Source organism: Podarcis cretensis (genome assembly GCF_951804945.1).
Source record: "Podarcis cretensis genome assembly, chromosome: 1".
Classification (NCBI taxonomy): Eukaryota; Metazoa; Chordata; class Lepidosauria; order Squamata; family Lacertidae; genus Podarcis; species Podarcis cretensis.
Window position 1 is genome coordinate 122,952,359 of NC_137170.1, and position 22,745 is coordinate 122,975,103.

Consider the following 22,745-nt stretch of genomic DNA (forward strand, 5'->3'; position numbering starts at 1 on the left):
CTGGGGCTGTGTCCTATTTGCTCTAGCCGCCGCTGGGGTACAGAGTCCTTTTACATGCATGGAAACAAAACAGCTAGAATGCTTACTGAATTATTTTACACAAGAGAGGTAGACTTTTCATTACCAAAATGAAAGAGATATATGACTATTCTTTAATTAAACAAATCTAGTGGGAAATCATTTTGAGGACTACAGACCCAAAAGCAATTTTTTCTTTTACATGATAGCTGTTAAACCTCTGTCCTGAGTCAGCTATTTTGCACCAAAAAAGACACCACTGAAGAAGCGAAGATGCCCCTCCATGCTTCTTCCATCTAGCTTCTTGTGTCATCTACTGAACAATTTTTTTATTATTCATTAAATGATCACAGATCTAAAAATGCATTTCTTTTGATATGCTTTTACCGATAATAAATATATGGTTGTTGTTTCCTTTATTTATGGTTTTATGGCATATCTTCATTTCTTTAAATAAATTACGATGTAGCTCAACAGCACCACCTAGAGTGTGTGGAATTTCACACCCTCACAGTGAATCCTGAATAGATGGTCATCCACTGTTTTATTCTTGAACACACATCAAGTTAAGCTTTTTTCCACAAAGGCTGGCTTTAGACATTCAAGTGCAATGTCACTAAGAAGGTAGACCTACTCTCTAAGTTGATTTCTGATTGATCACAGAGACTACTGACATCAGAGATGGAGTGAATCTCACGAATGGGGCAAACAACCACCTGTTACCATTAAGGAGCAGGCATGTACTGGTCTCAGCTTCACCCCCTGTCTTTGCCTCCTGGAGCCAACCAGCGAGATACTCTCTCTCAAAACCTCTCTTCTGCAAAGAACTTTACATATGCTTCAAAATCCAAGATGCTGCTCAAGCAGGTAGGTAAAGGTAAAGGGTAAAGGACCCTTGGATGGTTAAATCCAGTCAAATTTGACTATGGGGTGTGGTGCTCATCTCGCTTCAGGCCAAGGGAGACGGTGTTTATCTGCAGACTATTTTTTTAGGTCATGTGGCCAGCATGACTAAACTGCTTCTGGAACAACAGGACACCATAACGGAAGCCAGAGTGCACTGAAAACGCCATTCACCTTCCCGCCACAACGGTACCTATTTATCTACTTGCATTGGTATGCTTTCGAACTGCTAGGTTGGCAGGAGCTGGGACAGAGCAACAGGAGCTCACACCGTCGCGGGGATTTGAACCACTAACCTTCTGATTGGCAAGCCCAAGAGGCTCAGTGGTTTAGACCACAGCGCCACCCGCATCCCTACTCAAGCAGGTAACACATTACTAGGTACATTAGACTGATTTCACTAGTTTTATTTACAAGCCTGTGGATGTAATTTCCGCCTGCCCCCTTTCCTTCTCTTTTCAAATGAATTGTTTTTATACTTTTGGGTCATTTGAAATAACTGTTTCTCACTAAAACCTTCTACATGTTCTAAGGACAGCATAATTAGGGAGCCAGTATTCTGCAGTTATTTCACAAGATCTGGAGAAATTTATCTCAGCTTCACCTATAAAAGCATAGGTATGAAAACATGCAGAGTTAGACCTTTGGGCCATCTGGTTCAGTATTGTCTACACTGTCTGCTGGCAGCTTTTCAGAATTTCAGGCAGGGTGTCTCTCCCAGCCCTACCTAGCCACATTGGGCATTAAACCTGAGACCTTTTTCAGGTAAAGCAAATATTCTACTGCTGAGCCAAAGCAGCTCACTGACCTATTTCACAGTGTTGCTTATGAGAAGAAATAAGGAAGCCTCAGCTTTTTCACTCTCCCCTGCACAGGCTACATACGAAACGAAACGAAACGAAACGAAACGAAACGAAACAAAACAAAACAAAACAAAACAAAACAAAACAAAACAAAACAAAACAAAACAAATCTCCCTCCATTTAATCTGCCTTACTTTAATTTGGTTTATTGTTGTATAACAAATGAGCTGAAAATTGCAAAGTGCTGAAATGCTACCCTAACGTTGAATATTACGTCTACAATTAAACTCATTAATTGCTTCAATGGGTAGCAGATGACTTTATGCCTTGGGAGGGGAGTCTGTGCAGGGAATATGGTCCAAAGAGGAGGCAAGGTTTAGAGGCAGCTGACACATTTATAGAAATTATGGCTGCAATGCACGCTTGAACTTTTCTGTAGTAGAGAAACTAAGTTTAGGTTAGGAGGTAATGCAAAAATAACTTTTCATTGTTTATGAGGGTTTTTTAAAAATGAAACACTTCCAAGGGAAACATAAGTGATGGTCTCATGGAAAAGAAAAGAAAATCGCAGGGAGTAAAGTAACTGCGCAGCTGATGAAAAGCAGTGCTCTACAATGTCCTGTGATTGCCTATTGGTTTCCCGCAGAGTTGAACTCATTGCTTTCAACGGTGTGGGGAGCAGGTTTCTTCTTAAGAGGTGCCCCTATGCAATTGTGGTCTGGCGCATCTTATAGAGCAAAAAATACAGTATATCTGGTTGAGTGTTGTTTTTGGAAGCCTTAGTATACAGTTGCCAGCAAGGCTCTTCATATATAATTTCCATGGTAACTCAAAAACATGTTTGGAATCATCAGTGTTTCCCATAATGTAACGTGGTGTGTAGGGTTTTGCTAAGCTTTTATGTCAAGCAAAACAAAACATGGTGTAAGTCTACTAGGAGTCTACTATCCTGGGAGTTTAGGCACCAGGACTTTATATGAATAAATGCTCATGAACATACTGGAGATCCTGGGAATCCAACTTCTCCAGGTTGTCCTGATCTGCCAGCTTCACCCTAAGAAGAGCAAACAGATAAAAAAAAGTTCAGATTTATTTTGCAATCCATCAGTAACGTTCACACATACAAATCATCTATATATGTGAACAAGGGAGTTTATATAATTCAATGTGACATTGTTAAATATCTATATCTGAATATTTCTTTCTTTTTTTCCCCAAAACATTTTTCAAGTTTTCTTTTTTGCTGACCAATATATGCATGTCAGCTTAACGTAACACAACTTTTTGGGTGACGAGATAAACAGAAGACACATAACAACCACCTCATTAGCACTTTCTTATGCCACTCAAGGGGCCTAAAGAAATATTAGTAGTGAACTGATTAGCAGTCATGAAGTGGATTTGGTTTGGTTTTTTAAACCAACAACAAGTGCTGAGGAGGTAGGGATTGTCATTAGCCTTCCCTCCCCGGCCTGGGTTAAAAACACCTTTCTCTGCACTATGATTAGCATTTCAAGAGGAAAACTCTCAGTGACCTGTTTAAACTGAGCACTTCTACATTCCTTTCAGTCTGTCATGCTGCAAACGGAAGGTGTCTCTCAAGTTTCTGCTTGCAGCTAGATAGAAACCTTTATTACAGGTGTGGCGAACCTCCCATGTGCAGGTCAGTCTTAGTCTGCCAAGGGGGTCCAGTTTTGGCTGTAATGCCATTTTGCCTAAACCACACCTACCTGCCAATCAGTTGGTGCAGGGGGACAGAAAGAAAGAATCCTGGTTTTTTTGCACACCTCGGCTGCAAGAGCGAGTTCTTCCTTGAGCATGCAAAATACAGGCTTCTTTCTCTTCCTTCACCCAACTTTTGGGAAGGGCAGATTTCAGGCAGTGCAAGCAGTGTGGTTGCACTGGGCATGCAGCCAAAGAAGGTGGCATCTCAGAGCCCATTAAGTGCTTGTTTGGCTTGAGGAAGGAGGCGTGAGGACTCTGACACGTTCCTAGAATCCTCCTGCCTCTTTCCCATAGCTCGGCAAGTGCTTACCGGGCTTTCGGAAGGAGGAGGAAGGGCTCTAGGGCCCTGCCAGAGCCTCACGCCTCCTTCCCAAAGCCCAGCTTAAGCCAGCACCGCAAATGGCCTTGCACAGGGCAGCATATTACCAAGGACCACCCCTGGGGTGGAGAGAAGGGAGGAAATGGCAGCCCTGTGCTTGGTGCTTCCCGAATCATTGAGCATAGGGTTGGCACCACCCTTTGCACCAGTTCCTAAGTGCCCAGCAGCCAGCTGGCTGTAAGGTGCTTGAGGACCCAGTGTGAGTGGGGCAATCCACGTGCCAATCATGTGGTGTCATAATGATGTCATATGATTGAGAGGCGGATTGCCCCACTCACCTGCAGAATGGAACCAAATCTCTGTTGGAATCTATGTTCGGGCAGATTAATGCAAGCTGTTGCCCTATGTAATGGTGATGGTAAGGGATGGTTGGAAAATGCAATTAAAATGGTCTTGAAACTGAGTCTCCATAGCGGGCTGTAACAACGGTGACTCTGCACTCATATGCCCAGTTTTATCAACCCCATCTATTTATAGCAGCCCCTGAGCCATGCCCTCTACTGAGGAGGGTTTTCAAACTCTGGGGACCAGCAAGGGGGTGTCAGCGGGTAGGGGGCATCAGCACAAATTGGGAGCCATACATTGTGCAAGTGGAAGTGCTTTCTGCTAGCAAAAAGGCATCTTTGACGATGTCCCCCTTTAATATAGGTAAAGGGACCACTGACCATTAGGTCCAGTCGTGACCGACTCTGGGGTTGCGGTGCTCATCTCGCTTTATTGGCCGAGAGAGCAGGCGTGCAGCTTCCGGGTCATGTGGCCAGCATGACTAAGCCACTTTTGGCAAACCAGAGCAGCACACGGAAACGCCATTTACCTTCCCGCCAGAGCGGTACCTATTTATCTACTTGCACTTTGACATGCTTTCAAGCTGCTAGGTTGGCAGGAGCCTTTTAATATAACTGAGCATAAAACCACGTTTAGCATTCTGTGTATCAATATTGAAGGAATCCAGCTTACAATGAAAAATGAAAGATAAGTTTCTAGTCCATATGTATGCAAAGGTCACTTTGTAAATAGCAAGTGTTGCCCACAGGTTGATGATACAGTGGTACCTCAGTTTTCAAGCATCTTGGAAGCTGAACAATTCGGTTTTTGAATTCCAAAAACCCAGAAGTAATTGCTTCGGTTCTCAAACACTTTTCAGAAGTTGAATGGCTTCTGCTGAGGTTGTGGGTTTTTTTCCAATTTTCTCCATTGAAATTGCAGGCTGCCCTTTGCGCCTTGGTTTTCAAATGTTTCAGAAGTCAAATGGTCTTCCGGAACGGATTACATTTGAAAACCGAGGTACCACTGTACAAGTTTGGAGAAATTAAAAATGGCAAGTTTCAGATTTTTCTAGTCATCTACCAGTAATCTGTGTGCATGGAGGAATCACAAATTCCCTCTTCTGTAGCACCCATGCCACTCAAAAGCTTCTCTGTGGAGTTCCTTACTCCCTAAAGCCAGTTTTTGGGAGTACAGTAGATTACACATGATGTCATAATGCTGCCATTAGCATACCATTGGCAAATCTGAAAGGTGAGCATTTTGAAACTTACGTCTTCGCCTGGTTTCCCTGGAGGGCCTTCTGGACCACGAACACCAGCTGGTCCCTAGCAAGATAAAAGATGCACTCTTAAATTAACAAATTAAAAAATTCCGGGGATGGGGTGGGGTAGGGTGAGGAATAGATTGCTCCCTCATAAAATCAGAACTGGAAAACTTAAACAATAAGCAAAGCTTTACTGTCTTGAGAGGAAATGTTTCCCCAAATTTGGTTCACATAACCACCACATAAGTGGTGCCACCACCAGAACTTACAACACCTCATTTCATTGCAGTACACTTTTCTCTACCTGCCCACTTAAAATTAGGGTAGGTAGAAGCATCATTGACCTTACCATTGGCCCAGGATCTCCATGTTCACCTGGAGGGCCAGAGGGGCCTGGAGCACCCTAAAGCAGAGAAAATATACATTAGGAATTGGAAAAATCTATTAGACAAGGAAAGACATGGTGCGAAATATCTTGCATTGTCTATGAATCTATTTCCAACTCATATAAGTTTTTATAATGCTTATAAACAGAGATCGGGGTGATCAACTTCTTGACAGGTGACTGCTTGGAGAAGCCGTGGAACTCTCGGCTTCTTGAAGGGAGAGGTAGCAATATGAGCACAGCAGCAAATAACTGTACATGACAACAAGAATCGTTTCCAGTAATGATAAAACTAGCAGCCAATACTTTTATCATTATCCAAAAGATGTCACTGATAAAACTTGGGCAGTAATGGAGCAGGGATTAGGCAAAGCGGTTCTACTGAAGAAATCCCTTTCCATTAACTTTGATTAAATTATTGGGGGCTGCAATGTCCCTAAAAGTCTTCTTGTTTACACAATAGCTGTCAAAGAACCACTGTTCTTTGACACAATATTGTTGACACAATAGCGGTCAAAGAACCACTGTTCTTTATTAAAGGAGTAAGCCACAGTAAGTCTTGAGCTCACACATTCTCCCCTCAGGTTGGAAGCTTTCATTTCTTCTTCTTTTTAATTTAACTACAGCTTGATATTAAGTGCCTATATAGGGAAGTTTGAAATGTTCGATGTTCCATTGTGTTTCTAATACATTGTTGAGAGTTGCCCAGAATGGCAGTCAGATTAGTGGCATATAAATAATAAAATGTTTGTTGTTGTTGTTTACAAACATGGACAAACGGTGGCTAATCTTAGCAAAGGTTTACCAAAACAAGCCAAATTCATATTATGAGTTAGGAAATTCCTTGCTTCAACTAACCATAGTTAACAGAAGTTAAGAGTTCAGATGCAATGCTAAGCAGCAGTTAAGAAAGAAAGAAAGAAAGAAAGAAAGAAAGAAAGAAAGAAAGAAAGAAAGAAAGAAATTCAATTTCCAGACAGTTCATTGGGAGTGGGAGATAACACATTCCTAAAGTTGACTGTAACACACTAATGCAAATGATAAACCATTGTCTATTATTTTCCCCAAATGCTACCAATTATACTTTTATTATCAAACCACTTACAGGTTGTCCCTGCAGACCTTGAGGCCCACGTGGACCGACGGGACCCTGTGGGAGAAAACAAACCTTTGTTAAACATATGGTCTTAAAAGAAAGGAATCAAATGCTTTACAGTATGACATGCAAAACATCCTGCTATATGTGCTCTGTGTCATAAAAGATAAACTGATAAACCTGGGCTTGATCTGTAGTACTAAAGGTGATAGCTTACATGACTGAATGTTCATCAATACTAGGGTTGCCAGCCATCCTGTATAATAGTTTGTCCTGTATTTCCATTTTGCTAATTCATTATCTCTCTCTCTTTCTCATCCCCTCAAATACTTTGAAGCCAAAATTCGGGACACCATCTTGCCAGATGCCATCTTGCCTTTTTTTATTTTTTTTGTCATGAGAACATGGTTGCCATTGTGGTTGTCATGATCACGCACCATTTCACACCGCACTCCCTCCCCCCCCCCCAAAAAAAGTGTTTTATCACAAATGTGTGTTTGGGGGCACGGTGTAAAATCACAGCCCTGAAAAAGTGCTTTTCCAGTGGGAAATTGCATCATGAAATTGCATGAGATCATGGTAACCAAAATGGCTGACGTGCTCTCACAATAAAAAATGGGATTTCCCAGTCACTTGAAGGATATGACCAGGGAGAAGAGTCAGTAGAAGAAGACTGGAAGAAATTTAAAGTCTATCTACAGAAACATTGTAAAATTAAGGAATGTTAGATGGATGCTGGAATGAAGCTATGTGGTTTTAGCAGTAATGTTATAAAGGATTAAGTAAAAATGGATTGTTAACAGGTCAGAATGTAAAGTTACAATATATTAAGATAAATTAGTAAGATAAAAACAAAGAAGGAAAGGATTTGCTGAAACAACTAATGAACTAGAATACAAAAAAGGGAGGTGCGAGGAGGTCAAGGAAACAAGCAAACGATAGATAAGATATGGAAAGATGGATTTGTTTTTGATTGTTTTTATTTTTTGTATTTTCTTTTTTGTATTTTCTTATTTTTCTGTTTTTCTTTTTCTTTCTTTTTTATTCTTGTAACTTTTTGAAACACCAATAAATATTATATATATATATATATATATATATATATATATATATGGATATGCAGTTGCCTCCCCCCCCCCTGCCCGTCCCCATCCCCGTCCTGTCCTTTATTTTCCCAAACCAAAGGTGGCAACCCTACTCCAAACCAAAAAATCCCAGTATATGGAAAACTAGGCATGGACTGATCAGCCTTTTTCTGAGCCATGTAAATTTTCACTTATGCTCCTTCATTAATCTGTTCAACATCATTTCCACATGAATCTGCAAATATGGTTGTTGTACAAAATATGCACTTTTTGTGCTGAAAGGCACATTTCCAGCCACAACCTAAAACATGCATTTTGAGACCATTTTGACCTAAAATAATGCATTTTATGCACATTTTGGTAATTTTCCTTAGCTGAAACATAGGGAGTTAGTTTATATTAAGTCAGATCACTAATCTATCTAGCTCTGTATGGACAACACTGATGGGCATCATTTTACCAGAGTTCTTAGTCCTACATAACACCGAGACCATATAACATCGGTCTTGAAAGACCTACACTGGCTCCCAGTACATTTTCGAGCACAATTCAAAGTGTTGGTGTTGACCTTTAAAGCCCTAAACGGCCTCGGTCCTGTATACCTGAAGGAGCGTCTCCACCCCCATCGTTCTGCCCAGACATTGAGATCAGCTCCAAGGGCCTTCTGGCAGTTCCCTCACTGCGAGAAGTCAAGCTACAGGGAACCAGGTAGTGGTGCCTTTCCATTAGATGTCAAAGAGGAACGCCCTCCCATAGATGTCAAATAGATAAACAACTATCTGATGTTTGGAAGACATCTGAAGACAGCCCTGTTTAGGGAAGTTTTTAATGGCTGATGTTTTAATGTATTTTAGCAGCCATGAAATTAAAAGACGCCTGCTTCTTGGGAGAAAAGCAATGACAAACCTAGACAGCATCTTAAAAAGCAGAGACATCACCTTGCCAACAAAGGTCCGTATAGTTAAAGCTATGGTTTTCCCAGTAGTGATGTATGGAAGTGAGAGCTGGACCATAAAGAAGGTTGTTCGCCCCAAAGAATTGATGCTTTTGAATTATGGTGCTGGAGGAGACTCTTGAGAGTCCCATGGACTGCAAGAAGATCAAACCTCTCCATTCTGAAGGAAATCAGCCCTGAGTGCTCACTGGAAGGACAGATCCTGAAGCTGAGGCTCCAATACTTTGGCCACCTTATGAGAAGAGAAGACTCCCTGGAAAAGACCCTGATGTTGGGAAAGATGGAGGGCACAAGGAGAAGGGGACGACAGAGGACGAGATGGTTGGACAGTGTTCTTGAAGCTACCAGCATGAGTTTGACCAAACTGCAGGAGGCAGTGAAAGACAGGAGTGTCTGGTGTGCTCTGGTCCATGGGGTCACGAAAAGTCAGACACGACTAAATGACTAAACAACAACAATCTTTGTTGGAGGCCACCCAGAGTGGCTGGGGAGGCCCGGCCAGATGGACGGGGTATAAATAATAAATTATTATTGATTATTATTATTATACTTAGAGATGCAAGGGATAGAACATGGGACCTTTTGCATACAAAGCAAGTACTCTACCACTGAGCTATGGCCCTTCTCCAAATGGCTGAGAACTGCGTTGCAAAATTCAGAAAAGTTCCAAAAACCATGAATAAGAGTGTTCAGCTTCAAGAAGTAGAAATCAGATCAGTTTGCTTTAAAATATGGACAAAACAAAATCCTCAAGCATCCCTATAAATAAGCATGTAAAAGAGAAATATGCTAACATAGCTTTCTTGGTGGTATTCTAGTTTTCTTTTTTTATAATAATTTTTATTAATTTTTGAGCATATTAATTGTCATACATACCACAAAATTTCACATCTTATACAATCTTTTTGGACTTCCATCAGCACCTCTGATGACCCCCCATTTTTATCATTTCTTCTGCATTTCTTAAATTCATATTGCCTTTAATTATCTTAACTAACACCTTCCTTTTTATCCAATTATGCAATAATTCAAATTATTCACCTCACAAAACTTCTTGCAAACCTACAAATGTAATCTGGTCATCACAATTACTTTTCAAATAGTCTGTAAATTTACACCAATCTTCTGTGAATCGGTATTCTAGTTTTCTATGTGGATTGATTTTGAAAGATTATATATTTATTGGTATAGAGGAACAGTGCTGTATGTCACAAGTTACCACCTCAGTAAAAATGGTCAGAAATGTTACCTGTAAGTAACATATTGACAAATGGCATTAAAGAAGAGAAAAAATAAGAGATTAGAGTGTTCAACCTATTTTTGAAATTATTTATAACAGATGTGATATAAAATGACAAAGATCTATCTATATAAAATACACACAGAAAAAATAGCACACTAATTAACAGGGTGATCCTATCCATGTCTACTTTACCTTTTACCTACTCACAAGAAAGCTCAATTTAGTTCAATGGGGCTTATTCCCAGATAAGTAGGATTGCAAGCTTTTAGACCACTAACCACTAATAACTCCTAATTTGTCTCATAAAGGTCTTTAATTTGAAATACACTAAATGGAGGGAGAAAAAGAAAAAATATATAAGTCTAAAGCCTGTTCATGAACATCTACATGAGGGAGTTTAGCTTTCTAGGACCTTATAAACAGCTCCTCCAGTTCAGGATCTGAACAAACCACATATTTTCTGATACCACTCCTCTGTAGACAGAGCTTTAGTTGTTTTCCAGTATTTAGGTCTTAGTAATCTAAGCAGATATTTAACATTTTCTTGTTTTACAAAAGCTTGTACGTCATTCAATGAAGCCATTCTGGGTGTCAAAACACACATGCGTGCCCATAAAAATATCTCACACAGTACAAATTGCATCCCCTTTCAAAAGTAGATGCCATGCGCCTTGTGGAGCTGCTGTTCAAAAAGTGCCAGTCAAAAGCTTGGCTGGGGACACAGAGCTTTGAACTGTGACCCATAAATAACACATTTATTCTAGTAATTAAAAACGCAACAGAAGACTTGACAGTAACAAAAGCAGGCAGAGGTGTAGGACCCAGATGTATAATGAGTAGTAATAGCAAACCTCATCCGAATAAGAAAAGAGGGAATTCATTGATTTCAATGAGTACAGTGGTACCTTGGTTCTCGAACGGCTTAGTTGTCGAACCAATCGGCTCCCAAACGCCACAAACCTGGAAGTAAGTGTTCCAGTTTGCAAACGTTTTTTGGAAGCCGAACATCCGACGCGGCTTCCACATGAGTGCAGGAAGCTCTTGCAGCCAATCAGAAGCCGCATCTTGGTTTTCAAATGGTTTCGGGAGTCAAATGGACTCACAGAATGGGTTAGGTTCGAGAACCAAGGTACCACTGTATAATTTAGTTGGATATCATCCATTGTATCCTATGCTGTCTTGCTGGGTGGCTGTTGTTTTAAAAATTCTTCTTGTTGGCTAGCTCAGCTGCTTCGCTTTGAAAATGGAAAGGCGCAATAGAAATCCTGTAGCCAACAAATATACAGATAAATAAAATATTCTTACCACTGCTCCGGGCATGAACCCCATTTGGCCAGCAAGCCCAGACTTTTCATCCAGTCCTGCCATCTGAGATGTAAATGGCTGCAATCATAAGAAGGATAACCATTAACCTCAAGGTAAATCCAAAAAGATGTGGGTGGTGTGTTGTTGTTTTGCAAGGTCAGGGGTATGTGTGCAGGTATGAATGATGGTAATAAAAACAACCACAACAATTTATTTATAACCCACCCTTCACTCCGTGGTCGGTCACAACATTAAAAACAATTTAAAACAATTTGCAACCATAAAAGTAAAGCAAGGTACTCGGGAAACCCATCCCTGCACACTTACAAGGCTTTAAGTTCCATTTAACTCAGTAGGACTTATTTCTGATTAAGCACGTCTAGGATTTCACTGCAAATTTTACAGTCATTAGGAGTGAACTGTTTGCTAGGTTTTTTTTGCCTCTGGTCTTTTCAAGCTGAGATTCAGACCGGGGCTTCTGCCCCTGCCCCCATCCTCACAACTGAATGTTGAACTCACCATACTGTGATTCCTGTATCATTTATCACCAGGCTTCCCCAACCAGGTGCTCCCCAGATGGTGTTGGATTCCAGCTCCCATCATCCCTGACCATCGGCCATGCTGGTTAGATCTGGAGTCTAACAACACCGAAGAAGGGGAAGGCTGCATTGCTTCAAATTGTACTGAAGCCTGAGTAGCTCAATTGGTTAGAGCATGGTGCTGATAACACCAAGGTTACGGGTTTGATCCCTGTATTGGACAGCTGCAAATTCCTGCACCACAGGGAGTTGGACTAGATGACCCTACAACTCTACAGTTCTTTGATTCTATTATTCCTTGAGTCTTACAGACCTCTGGACAGCAGCCTCAGCTTTGTAAAGTTAAGGTTTCCCTTAAGCTCATCAATTCCAAAGTCCATTAATCATTTGCCTTCAAAATTCATTCTGCCATCACCTGCATTTCATTTGTTTCCAAAGGTATGCCAAGTTTAATTAAAAGGAAAATGCCTTATCCTCACGTTGAGCTCTGGGAGTCAAGAGTTTGAAAAATGAGCATGAATTGAATTATCCCAGGCTCTGCTTATTTTTAAAAAACGTACCCTGTTATCTCCCAAGCCCATGAAAATGATAGCCCTGTTCGCTCTCAAGGATGTCACACACGCCATGATCAAGAATAATTTCAAACTTAATTAAAAAGGAATAATTTATAATTAAACCAGCACTGATTAAACTTTCTGCACGTCACAAGAGGCTGGGGTAAATATCAATGTATGTAAATATTTAAGGCTGCCATCCCATACACACTTACCAGGGAGTAAGCCCTACTGAGCTCAGTGGGACTTACTTCTGAGTAGAAGTGTAAAGGATTGCGCTGTAAATCACTGTTTGTTACCCTCACACTCTGGCATTACAAAGCTGCTGTCAATCTGGATTTTCTGATTGACACCATGCTCATGAGGTTTCACCTATGAGCAAAACACATCACTCTTTTTAAGCAGAATAGATGGCATAATGGATGCCAGACCAAAAATAAATAAATCTCCAGACATATAAGGAAACTAGCATTTTTGTCTCAGAAATGGTAATTTTCTGAAGTACCGTATTTTTCTGTGTATAAGACTAGCTTTTTTGACCCAAAAATGAGGTTCAAAATTTAGGCTTGTCTTATACACGGGTAATGCTAAGGGGGGGCGCACGAATGGTTTTTTGGCGTGAGCCCAAGTTTGTAAGCAGCGATTGGCTGCTTGCTTGTTGGGGGGAATGCCAAAAATCACTCACCCTCCAGAACGGAGCACACAGCCGCTCGTGTCGCTTACAATTACCGCTTATAATCTCGGGCTCACACTTCGTTCCAACGAGTGAGCGATTTTCGGCATCTCCCCCCCCCCCAACAATCAAGCGGCCAATCGCTGCTTGAGGTTGAATCCTGACAAGACAGAAGTACTGTTTTTGGGGGACAGGAGGCGGGCAGGTGTGGAGGATTCCCTGGTCCTGAATGGGGTAACTGTGCCCCTGAAGGACCAGGTGCGCAGCCTGGGAGTCATTTTGGACTCACAGCTGTCCATGGAGGCACAGGTCAAATCTGTGTCCAGGGCAGCTGTTTACCAGCTCCATCTGGTACGTAGGCTGAGACCCTATCTACCTGCAGACTGTCTCGCCAGAGTGGTGCATGCTCTGGTTATCTCCCGCTTGGACTACTGCAATGTGCTCTACGTGGGGCTACCTTTGAAGGTGACCTGGAAACTACAACTAATCCAGAATGCAGCAGCTAGGCTGGTGGCCACTGAGACTATACAACACCAGTCTTGAAAGACCTACATTGGCTCCCAGTACATTTCCGAGCACAATTCAAAGTGTTGGTGCTGACCTTTAAAGCCCTAAACGGCCTCGGTCCAGTATACCTGAAGGAGCGTCTCCACCTCCATCGTTCTGCCCGGACGCTGAGGTCCAGCGCTGAGGGCCCTCTGCCTGGTTCCCTCATTGCGAGAAGCAAAGCTACAGGGAACCAGGCAGAGGGCCTTCTCGGTAGTGGCACCCGCCCTGTGGAACGCCCTTCCAGCAGATGTCAAAGCGATAAACAACTACCTGACATTCAGAAGACATCTTAAGGCAGCCCTGTTCAGGGAAGCTTTTAACGTGTGATATTTTAGTGTATTTTTGGTTTCTATGGAAGCCGCCCAGAGTGGCTGGGGAAGCCCAGCCAGATGGGTGGGGTATAAATAATAAATTATTATTATTATTATTATTATTATTATTATTATTATTATTATTATTAAAAACTCGGGCTTGCGTCGCAGAAACCACCTATCAGCTCCCCAATCGCCAGCAGCAGCAACCAATCAATTGGCAGGTTTTGAATAAACACCCACAAATTTATATGACAGATAAGGTAATGATATGTACAACTTTTAATATGCAGAGAATATTATGTGCAAACAAATCAGAGAGGGGAGCTGAGGGAAGTCTTTGGTGGGTGGGAGAGGGAGGGGTGGGGGGAATAAAAATGGGTAAAAAATGTAATTGGTTATTTTGATTGATAATTTGTTTTGTTGAAATTGTTTTTTTTAAAAAAAAATTAAAGGAAAGTTCACCTAAGATAGCCCTGCATTTCCACAGATCTCTGTATAGATTCTTGCCTCACGTATTGCCTCAGGCATGTTTTCCTCAACCATCAAATCTGACAAGTTGCCTAGGATTTCGTTTGTTTTACCTCAGTCAGCTGACATTTACACAGAAATCTTGCCACAGAAATTGTAATTCTAAGGTACAACTAGGACTTACAAAAGAATTAAGCAGTGCCCACTGTCAAATCGCATATTATTTAGTTGACTGAGATAATTATGCAGCATATAAAGTGTCTTTCTATAGGGTTGCCATATTTCAAAAAGTAAAAACCAAGATGCACCAAGAGCTGTTGAGCTTTCCTTAGACCAGGCATGTCCAAAGTCCGATTCGGGGGGCCTAATCCAGCCTGCCGGTTGATTTAATCCGTCCCCTGTGGCAGTATATGTAACTTTGGGGTAAAATCATAAAAAAAGCTCAGCAACTTCAATCCTAAAAAAAGCTGAACAATTTCAATCCTAAAAAAGCCCAACTTTGGTCGGCCCTCATGCATGTTCACTTCATCAAATCTGGCCCTCTTTGAAAAAAGTTTGGACACCCCGGTTTTAGACAATCCCCAGATTGGTTGAGATTTCTTTCACAAAAAAGCCTAGAAAATGTGATTATTCAATTGACTTGCCTAAGATCCTGGACAAAGCGTCACATTTCTGAAATCTGCCCCCCCCCCCCCAATCAATTCCACCTTTGAAATCCTGGTAAAATCCAGACATATGGCAGCCCTACTTTATATGCAGAGATGTCACAAAGCATCCAGCACAAATATGTGCAGCCTGAGTCTTAGACTGCAAGTCACTTGGTTCAGGGCACATTGTTGGTCTCACTGTCGTAAGCCGCCTTGAGCACAATTTTTTTGTTGAAAGGCGGCATGCAAACAAAATGATGACAATGACGATGCATACAAGTGTATAAAAATGCTTATGCATACTGTAGAATCATGATGCAGAAATATAGCAATGCTTTTATATATATTACACATAAAATATGCATATTTTGTGATAATTTTGCAGATAAAGTTAGTGAGTTGTTGTTTTTTAATGCACATAACTGGCCATTTGATGCAAGAGCCATCTGGTGCAAGCAAAGCTTGATCAAATTGGAAGCGCCAATTTAAAATGGATTCCTCCTCCACTCCTAGCTACCTTCACTTTGTGTGAGATTCGGCTGAGGCAGCTTCCCAGCAGACAAAACTGAACCTTCAACTATTCTCCCTCTTTCTCTTTAAATCGCACAGTCATTTATTTCAGTTAATAAAGCTGAAATAAAATTCTAAATGCATCAATATCCAAATAAATAAATTCCCTGATTTCCTATTTCAATATTTTACCGTTTGATTCCAGATTTAAAAAAAAACCAGTCTTTGCCTAGAGAGCAAGTGGCATGAAAGATCAACACTATGGACTCAGCTACGTTAGTCAAAAAACAATGTTTTGAATTCGTTATGAACATGCAACACCAGATGGCGGCAGAGAGCAAAAAAAAAATCTATGCAGTTTTTACATAGCATTTTTTTTCCTTTTGTCATAACAATTTAATTTCTCACTTATTTATAGTGTTTCCCCCCTGTGTGTGGATCCACCCTATGTCTCCATCCAAAGGCAAAATTAAACTGAAACCAACCGAAAATTCAAAACATTTCTACATTTATTGTGTCAGTTTGAAATCCTGAAGTTCAAACATCAGCCTGCACGCTGCTACCCCGAGTTTCTCTTCTTATAGTGCCAAAGACAAACGTCACGTACTCTGCCGACTCCATCTGGCCCTGTAGATGGTTGACCGGGAGGCCCAGGGTCGCCAGGTTGTCCAGGTATACCAGGTTCCCCATCTATTCCTGGAGGACCACGTGCACCCTAAAAAGAGGAATAGTAAAAATCAGTACAGGTATTTGCAGAACATAAACAGACCAACAAAGCAAACCGTTTGTAAGCCAGTTCCAAATTAGACTTGGCATGTGCATGACAAATACAGAGAGCCCTTCTTGTTACTGAAGGTACCTAGGCAACGATAGTAGTATGGCCACAACTCCAGAAGTTTCAACCCTCACATGGAGTCTGTTGGAATATTCTAGAAGGCACTTGAAAATGGTCTTGAACAAGCCGCTAGGCAACAGAAAATTCCCCCAGCAACAGGTGCCTTAATAGGTCATGTGATCAATTAAGGCTAGGTCAGTGTAAATGAGCATGTGAATAAGTCAGCATTAGGTCTCTGGCCGGATGGCTAAAAGAGGAAAAGCATTATGTTGCTTTATTTGTTTTTTAGCTATTTATTAATGACCAGTGTAAAGTTTTGCAAATAATAAAGACTCTGAGAAACAGAACCAAATGGTGTTTATTCCTGCAGTGGGAATTTCACTAAAAGCTGCAATGCCGCTGCTGCTGTTGTAAAGAAGAAAAAGATGCAGAAAAGCTTTTCTGTAAAAGGAACTCTGCTGCAGAAAGAAATGAAAACTCACAAATAGATGCTCACACACCAACAGAGTCAACATCACTGCACCACAGCTTTCCCACCAGCCTTAAGATAGGAGCTGTAACATTTGAAACGGCTCTTAAATTATTAGATAACTTCCATTCTCAGACAGATCCCATTCATTCCAGCAGAACCTGGCAAAACAATCTACTTTTGGGCTGAACGTTTTCACCCATGGTTTCTTTTTAAAAGCCAGAAACATCAGACAGGTGATTATGACTTTGATACCATTTCCCCCCCTTCTCCTAGAAGGATTCAGATCTAAGAACTAAGGGTGGCATCCAGTTCATTCTGTCTGTTGGTGGAAGGAATTTGTCAGTGGAAAGGGGGGTGGGAGACAATATTCACCAATTCCCACTCTCCTTTCCAGTCCTTTATAAAAGGTAAAGGTAAAGGGACCCCTGACCATTAGGTCCAGTCGTGGCCGACTCTGGGGTTGCGGTGCTCATCTCGCTTTATTGGCTGAGGGAGCTGGTGTACAGCTTCTGGGTCATGTGGCCAACATGACTAAGCCACTTCTGATGAACCAGAGCAGCACATGGAAACGCCGTTTACCTTCCTGCCGGAGCGGTACCTATTTATCTACTTGCACTTTGAAGTGCTTTTGAACTGCTAGGTTGGCAGGAGCAGGGACTGAGCAACGGGAGCTCACCCCGTCGCAGGGATCTGAACCGCTGACCTTCTGATCGGCAAGTCCTAGGCTCTGTGGTTTATCCCACAGCACCACCAGTCCTTTATACCTCCCTCTAAATCTGCTTCATAGGGTTAAGGCACCCTCCAAAACAGATTTAGGGAGCTCTTTAGGGCTCAGCCGGCGCAAACAGCAATTCAGGTTTTCCGCAGATTGTCATTTACTCCACTCTATCGTTTTTCACTCACACTGGTGCAAATTGAGAGGAACCTCTTGGGTTCCATGGCACATGGTCCAAGATTTATAGCAACATATTTCCGCATGATAGCTCCTTTTTCAGCACAAGGCAGGGGAGAAATGAGGAAAACAGAAGAAATATTTCCTGGAGCTGTCGGAATAAAATCTGTGGTGACTCATCTGATGTAAACTCATGCACTTCATAGCCTTGTTCATTTGCGACAGGGCTCTGCCATTTTGACTTTGAATGGATGTGTCACTTAGTAGCTGAGTATGAGAGTTCAGGAGGAGAATAGATAAGTGCTGCCCAGCAGTATCTTCAATAGGAAGGGATGGCCTTTTGATATGAACTACAAATGTGCTTCCTCTTCATGTTTTTCACCTCATCTTCCTCTCACCTGCAGAACAGGACCAAGTGTATTTTATGCTTGGGGTTTTTTTTAATAAAAAAACTAGGAATATAGAAATATTGCTGACAGGTGAGAAATTCTAACTCAAGAAGAAGGTAGGCTCCCACAGATGAAATGAAATGTCAAATGGGGGCTTCTGAAGGTGCCAGTGTTCAGTGTTAAATATCGAGATTGAGAGGCCAGCCAAAATAACATCACCACAACAGAAATCTGAGGCATTCTGAAACTTGCAGAGGTCATACTGTGTACCATCTTTTGATTATAACAAAACAAAACTGAACATTGGTTTTCTAAATATTGTTATAGGTTGGGGGGGGGCCTAAATCCTAAAAATGAATAAATGGCAGGATTTTGATTATTTGAAATGTGAAGGGAGAAATACCAGCTTCAGAGCTAGCCTAAGCAAAAATGGCCCAGCCAAGCAAGGGCCGTTAAGAAAAAATACAGAACCACTGAGGGCTATTGGCAATGCAAGAGAACTTTGGAAGGCTGCCAGGGTAACTGGGTGTGCGGCAGGAAAAAAGAGCCTATAGAGCAAGGTGTGGTGGGAAGAAGGGGGAGAGAAAAGATTAAGATCCATGTTGGGTAGGCTGGATAAAGGCTGGCTGGGAGAGATGCCTTGGACGCCAGGGTTGCACTGCTGTGGGGGAACAAGCCCTTCTTGAAACAACCAAGCTGTAAAATCTGGACTTCCTCCCTACAGACTGAAGGTGTAATTAGGTGAATAAACCATACAGTGGTGCCCCGCAAGACGAATGCCTCGCAAGACAGAAAACCCGCTAGACGAAAGGGTTTTCCGTTTTGGAGGCGCTTTGCAAAACAAATTTCCCTATGGGCTTGCTTCGCAAGACGAAAATGTCTTGCGAGTTTCTGCGGGGTTTTTTCCTTTTCCCCCCCTTTTCCTAAGCCCTAAGCCGCTTATCAGCTGATCTGCTGATAAGCCGCCTATCAGCTGATCTGCTAAAAGCCGCTAAACCACTAATAGCGCTAATCCACTAAGCTGTCAATGGGCTTGCTTCGCAAGACGAAAAAACCGCTATATGAAGAGCCTCACCGTACGGATTAATTTCGTCTTGCGAGGGACCACTGTATTTCCTAAAGCTACGACAGTCTCTGCCATGTCTCAATTCCCCAAAGGAACACAGACCCTGGGTGAGTGCCTGGAACCCCCAGGAATCTTGCTACTGCTCATCTGGTATCTACCATCCTCCTCCCACCAGCCTCTAAGCATTCATTCAGAAAATCTGAAAAAAGCTTGCAGGTTCTCTGTGCAGAGTCTAGAACCCTGTGCAACCTATGGTGCTACGACCCTCTGATGCTGCAGTAAATGAAGGTTGGTTCAAATCTGCTTCCCCTCCCCTCCACATCTTCATCATATCCACAGTTATTGTTGAGTGAAGAGGGCTTAGGTGTTGTTGCCTCGCTGGAGCCAGCAAGTTTGGTGTTAGCATTCTCCAAGAAATGTCCCCTCTCTAAAGTATTTTTCAAGTGCAGGTTATCTGAACCATGGAATGCACTGTATTTCCTTATGACTACAGGGGTGTTCACACGTTGCATTCAACGAGTGTACAGTTTGTCTACCTGTATGTACACAACAAATCAACAAGTGTATAGTCTTTCACACAAGCACTTGCACACGTGAAGAGACAACTTGTGCTTGCATTCAGTGGAACATGTGAACAAGCCTAAATTCCTTCCATTTCAGGACGATATCACGGGGGTATAAAGCTGAGCACCATACTAAAGGGTTAAGACTGATATCTACTCTCACCCTTAAAAAGAAGAAGTTTAAAATGAAGAATATTAGAATTCCACTGCATTGGTGGATCGCTGCCTCAAAACAAAAGATTAGAGTTTTAAAAAATAAGCATTAGCTAGAGGCTAACCCTGCAGCTTCTTATGTCAACTTGTCCCAAAATGCAGTGCATACTGCAAAGGCGTAGTTGCCTAAGGAGAACCACGAGATGGCACCATAACACACTATTATTCTTGCATTGCTTCCTCATTAACTCAATGCCTAAAATAGATTTGGGAAACATGACAACATAATGAAGTGCTTTGCAGCCAAGGAACTGGATGGCTTGTTCAAATCAATATGTGAAATTCAACCCAGAGAGACTGAGACAGTCAGTAGAGTCTTTTGGCCCTCCTTGCTCCCTTAACATCGCCAACTCATAATGGTGCAACCCACAAGTGGCCAAAGGAATTCCCTTTCTCTGTAACTCTTAAAGGTACACTAGCCTTGCCAAGGTCTAGACTAGGACTGGGGAAACTTTGGTCCAGTACAGACCTTTTTGTATTGCAACCCCCCATCATACCTGGCCATGTTTGCTTGGTCTGATGGGAGTTGGAGTTCAGCAGCATTTGGAGGTCCATAGGCTCCTCACCCCAGTCTAGACAGTAGGTTTTAGCAATCCTATATCCCTTTGTTTCCTGGCCCACAGTTACCAGTCTTCCAAGACATCATTGCCTGCTTCCTTCCGGCCCATACAACATGTTCCCTCCAGATCGTAGGTCCTATGTGCTTGTGCCTCTTTCTTGCATTTCTCCTTGGCTCTGTTATTTCATCTCCACATCTCTACCACCCATTGTTTCCTCAGGACTCATCTTTTCAGCCACTGCTTCTTTCCCCAGCTTTCTTTCTTAGTCATCCCGCCGATTAGTCATCTTCCCTAGCATTCCTGTATCTCTAAACGCCCCCCCCACCACCACCACCACAGCACCATCATGACCTTAAAGCTCTGCAAGGTTTTTCCAGAGGCCTGTCTCTCATTAACTCTTTCCCTGTCTTCTCTGCCCTTTTCATCAAGCCTCCTTCTGCTCCTCTTTCCTCAGGCTCCTATACTCCCAGTTCATTGTTTATTCTGTACCTCTCCTTCAGAAAGCTTGCCTCCGAACTCAATGCCCCTTATCTTTCCTATCCACTGTGTCCTCATCCCAGTAATCAGCCCATGCCACAAAGCTGCCCCTGTCTGAAGCAGGAGTAGTCAATATGGGGCCCTGTTGTTGGACTACAACTCCCAGCAGCCCAGCCAGCCATAGAATCATAGACTCCTCCCTACAGCTGTACCTGAGTGGGCTTGAACCGCCAACCTTCTGGTTATCAGCCAGATGCACTGACCCATTCTGCCACTGGAATATTGGGAACTTTAGTTCAACAACATCTAGAGGGCACCTCATTGGTTAGCACCCCCGATCTAAAGGATCTGTAAAGTAAAGGTAAAGGGACCCCTGACCATTAAGTCCAGTCGTGGCCAACTCTGGGGTTGTGGCGCTCATCTTGCTATATTGGCTGAGGGAGCCGGCGTACAGCTTCCGGGCCATGTGGCCAGCATGACTAAACCACTTCTGGCGAACCAAAGCAGTGCACGGAAACGCCGTTTACCTTCCCGCCAGAGCAGTACCTATTTATCTACTTGCACTTTGACATGCTTTTGAACTGCTGGGTGGGCAGGAGCAGGGACCAAGCAATGGGAGCTCACCCTCTTGCGGGGATTCAAACCGCCGACCTTCTGATCGGCAAGTCCTAGGCTCTGTGGTTTAACCCACAGTGCCACCCGCGTCCCTACAAAGGATCTGAGACAGGTTTAAAACCCTAGCCAACTTCAGTTGTGACACAGCCGCGTTCCCCATCTCTTACAGAAGTTGGACTGCAAACATTCCATACCATCACTTGGCCAATTTGTGCCAGACCCTTGCTTGACGTGATCATGAAGCAATGCAGAAATACACATTTTCTACTTCAAAATGCAGCTCTGCAATGAAACAATACACTAAAGGCATATTTGGCACCATGTTGTAGAAGGCAGATTATTTGCTTTCATCTAGCCTTTTGTTCAAGTTCCCTAGGCACTTTACCAGTAATTGATTGATCAAAGGATGGTTTCTTGACCATCACTGGGGATGTTGACTCATCCTTCTCTACTTGACTCATCCTTCTCTGTTTTGGTCTAGCTATGCAATGCATTTATATTTGCAAATAAATTTGCAAACAAACCAAGCATTACAAGATACTGTATGTATCCAGTAATCTTTCCTTCCAACAGGAGGTCAATCCGGGGTACCACGCCTGCTGCAAGTGTGAAGAACATAATATATTAAATAAGGTTCTTGAAAGCATATGTTAACAACTTACAGGTCTTCCTTTTGGTCCTCTGTCTCCTCTTGGTCCTTGAGATCCCGGAGGCCCCTAGACCAACAATTAGAACTGTTAGGGACATATGCATACATTTTGAAATAGCAAAATGAGCACAGCACAGTTTGGAAGTTAAGTAATTATCTCTTTCATGAAACGTGGATTCATTGTCTTGTTAATGTTGAAGCTGCTCTCGTTTGGCTCCATGCATCTGGGTCCTCTGTGACTGACTGCATTGCCGCAGTAGTTTTCAAACTGTGTTCCATGGAGCCTTGTAAGCTTCTCAGGAGTTGGTCAGTGAGAAGTTTGGTAATAGCTG

At 42.4% G+C, this 22,745-nt stretch overlaps 1 protein-coding gene across 1 annotated transcript in view; it reads right to left on the minus strand.

Moving 5' to 3' along the window:
- COL5A2 (collagen type V alpha 2 chain) overlaps nucleotides 1-22,745 on the minus strand; it is a 182,348-nt gene that overhangs the window by 65,860 nt on the left and 93,743 nt on the right. Inside the window, exons 6-12 of the mRNA XM_079975826.1 lie at nucleotides 22,427-22,480; nucleotides 16,290-16,397; nucleotides 11,429-11,506; nucleotides 6,850-6,894; nucleotides 5,709-5,762; nucleotides 5,367-5,420; nucleotides 2,725-2,778 (exon numbers count right to left, since the gene is read on the minus strand). Coding sequence (XP_079831952.1) covers nucleotides 2,725-2,778; nucleotides 5,367-5,420; nucleotides 5,709-5,762; nucleotides 6,850-6,894; nucleotides 11,429-11,506; nucleotides 16,290-16,397; nucleotides 22,427-22,480 — 447 coding nt within the window. The remainder of the gene's footprint in view (nucleotides 1-2,724; nucleotides 2,779-5,366; nucleotides 5,421-5,708; nucleotides 5,763-6,849; nucleotides 6,895-11,428; nucleotides 11,507-16,289; nucleotides 16,398-22,426; nucleotides 22,481-22,745) is intronic.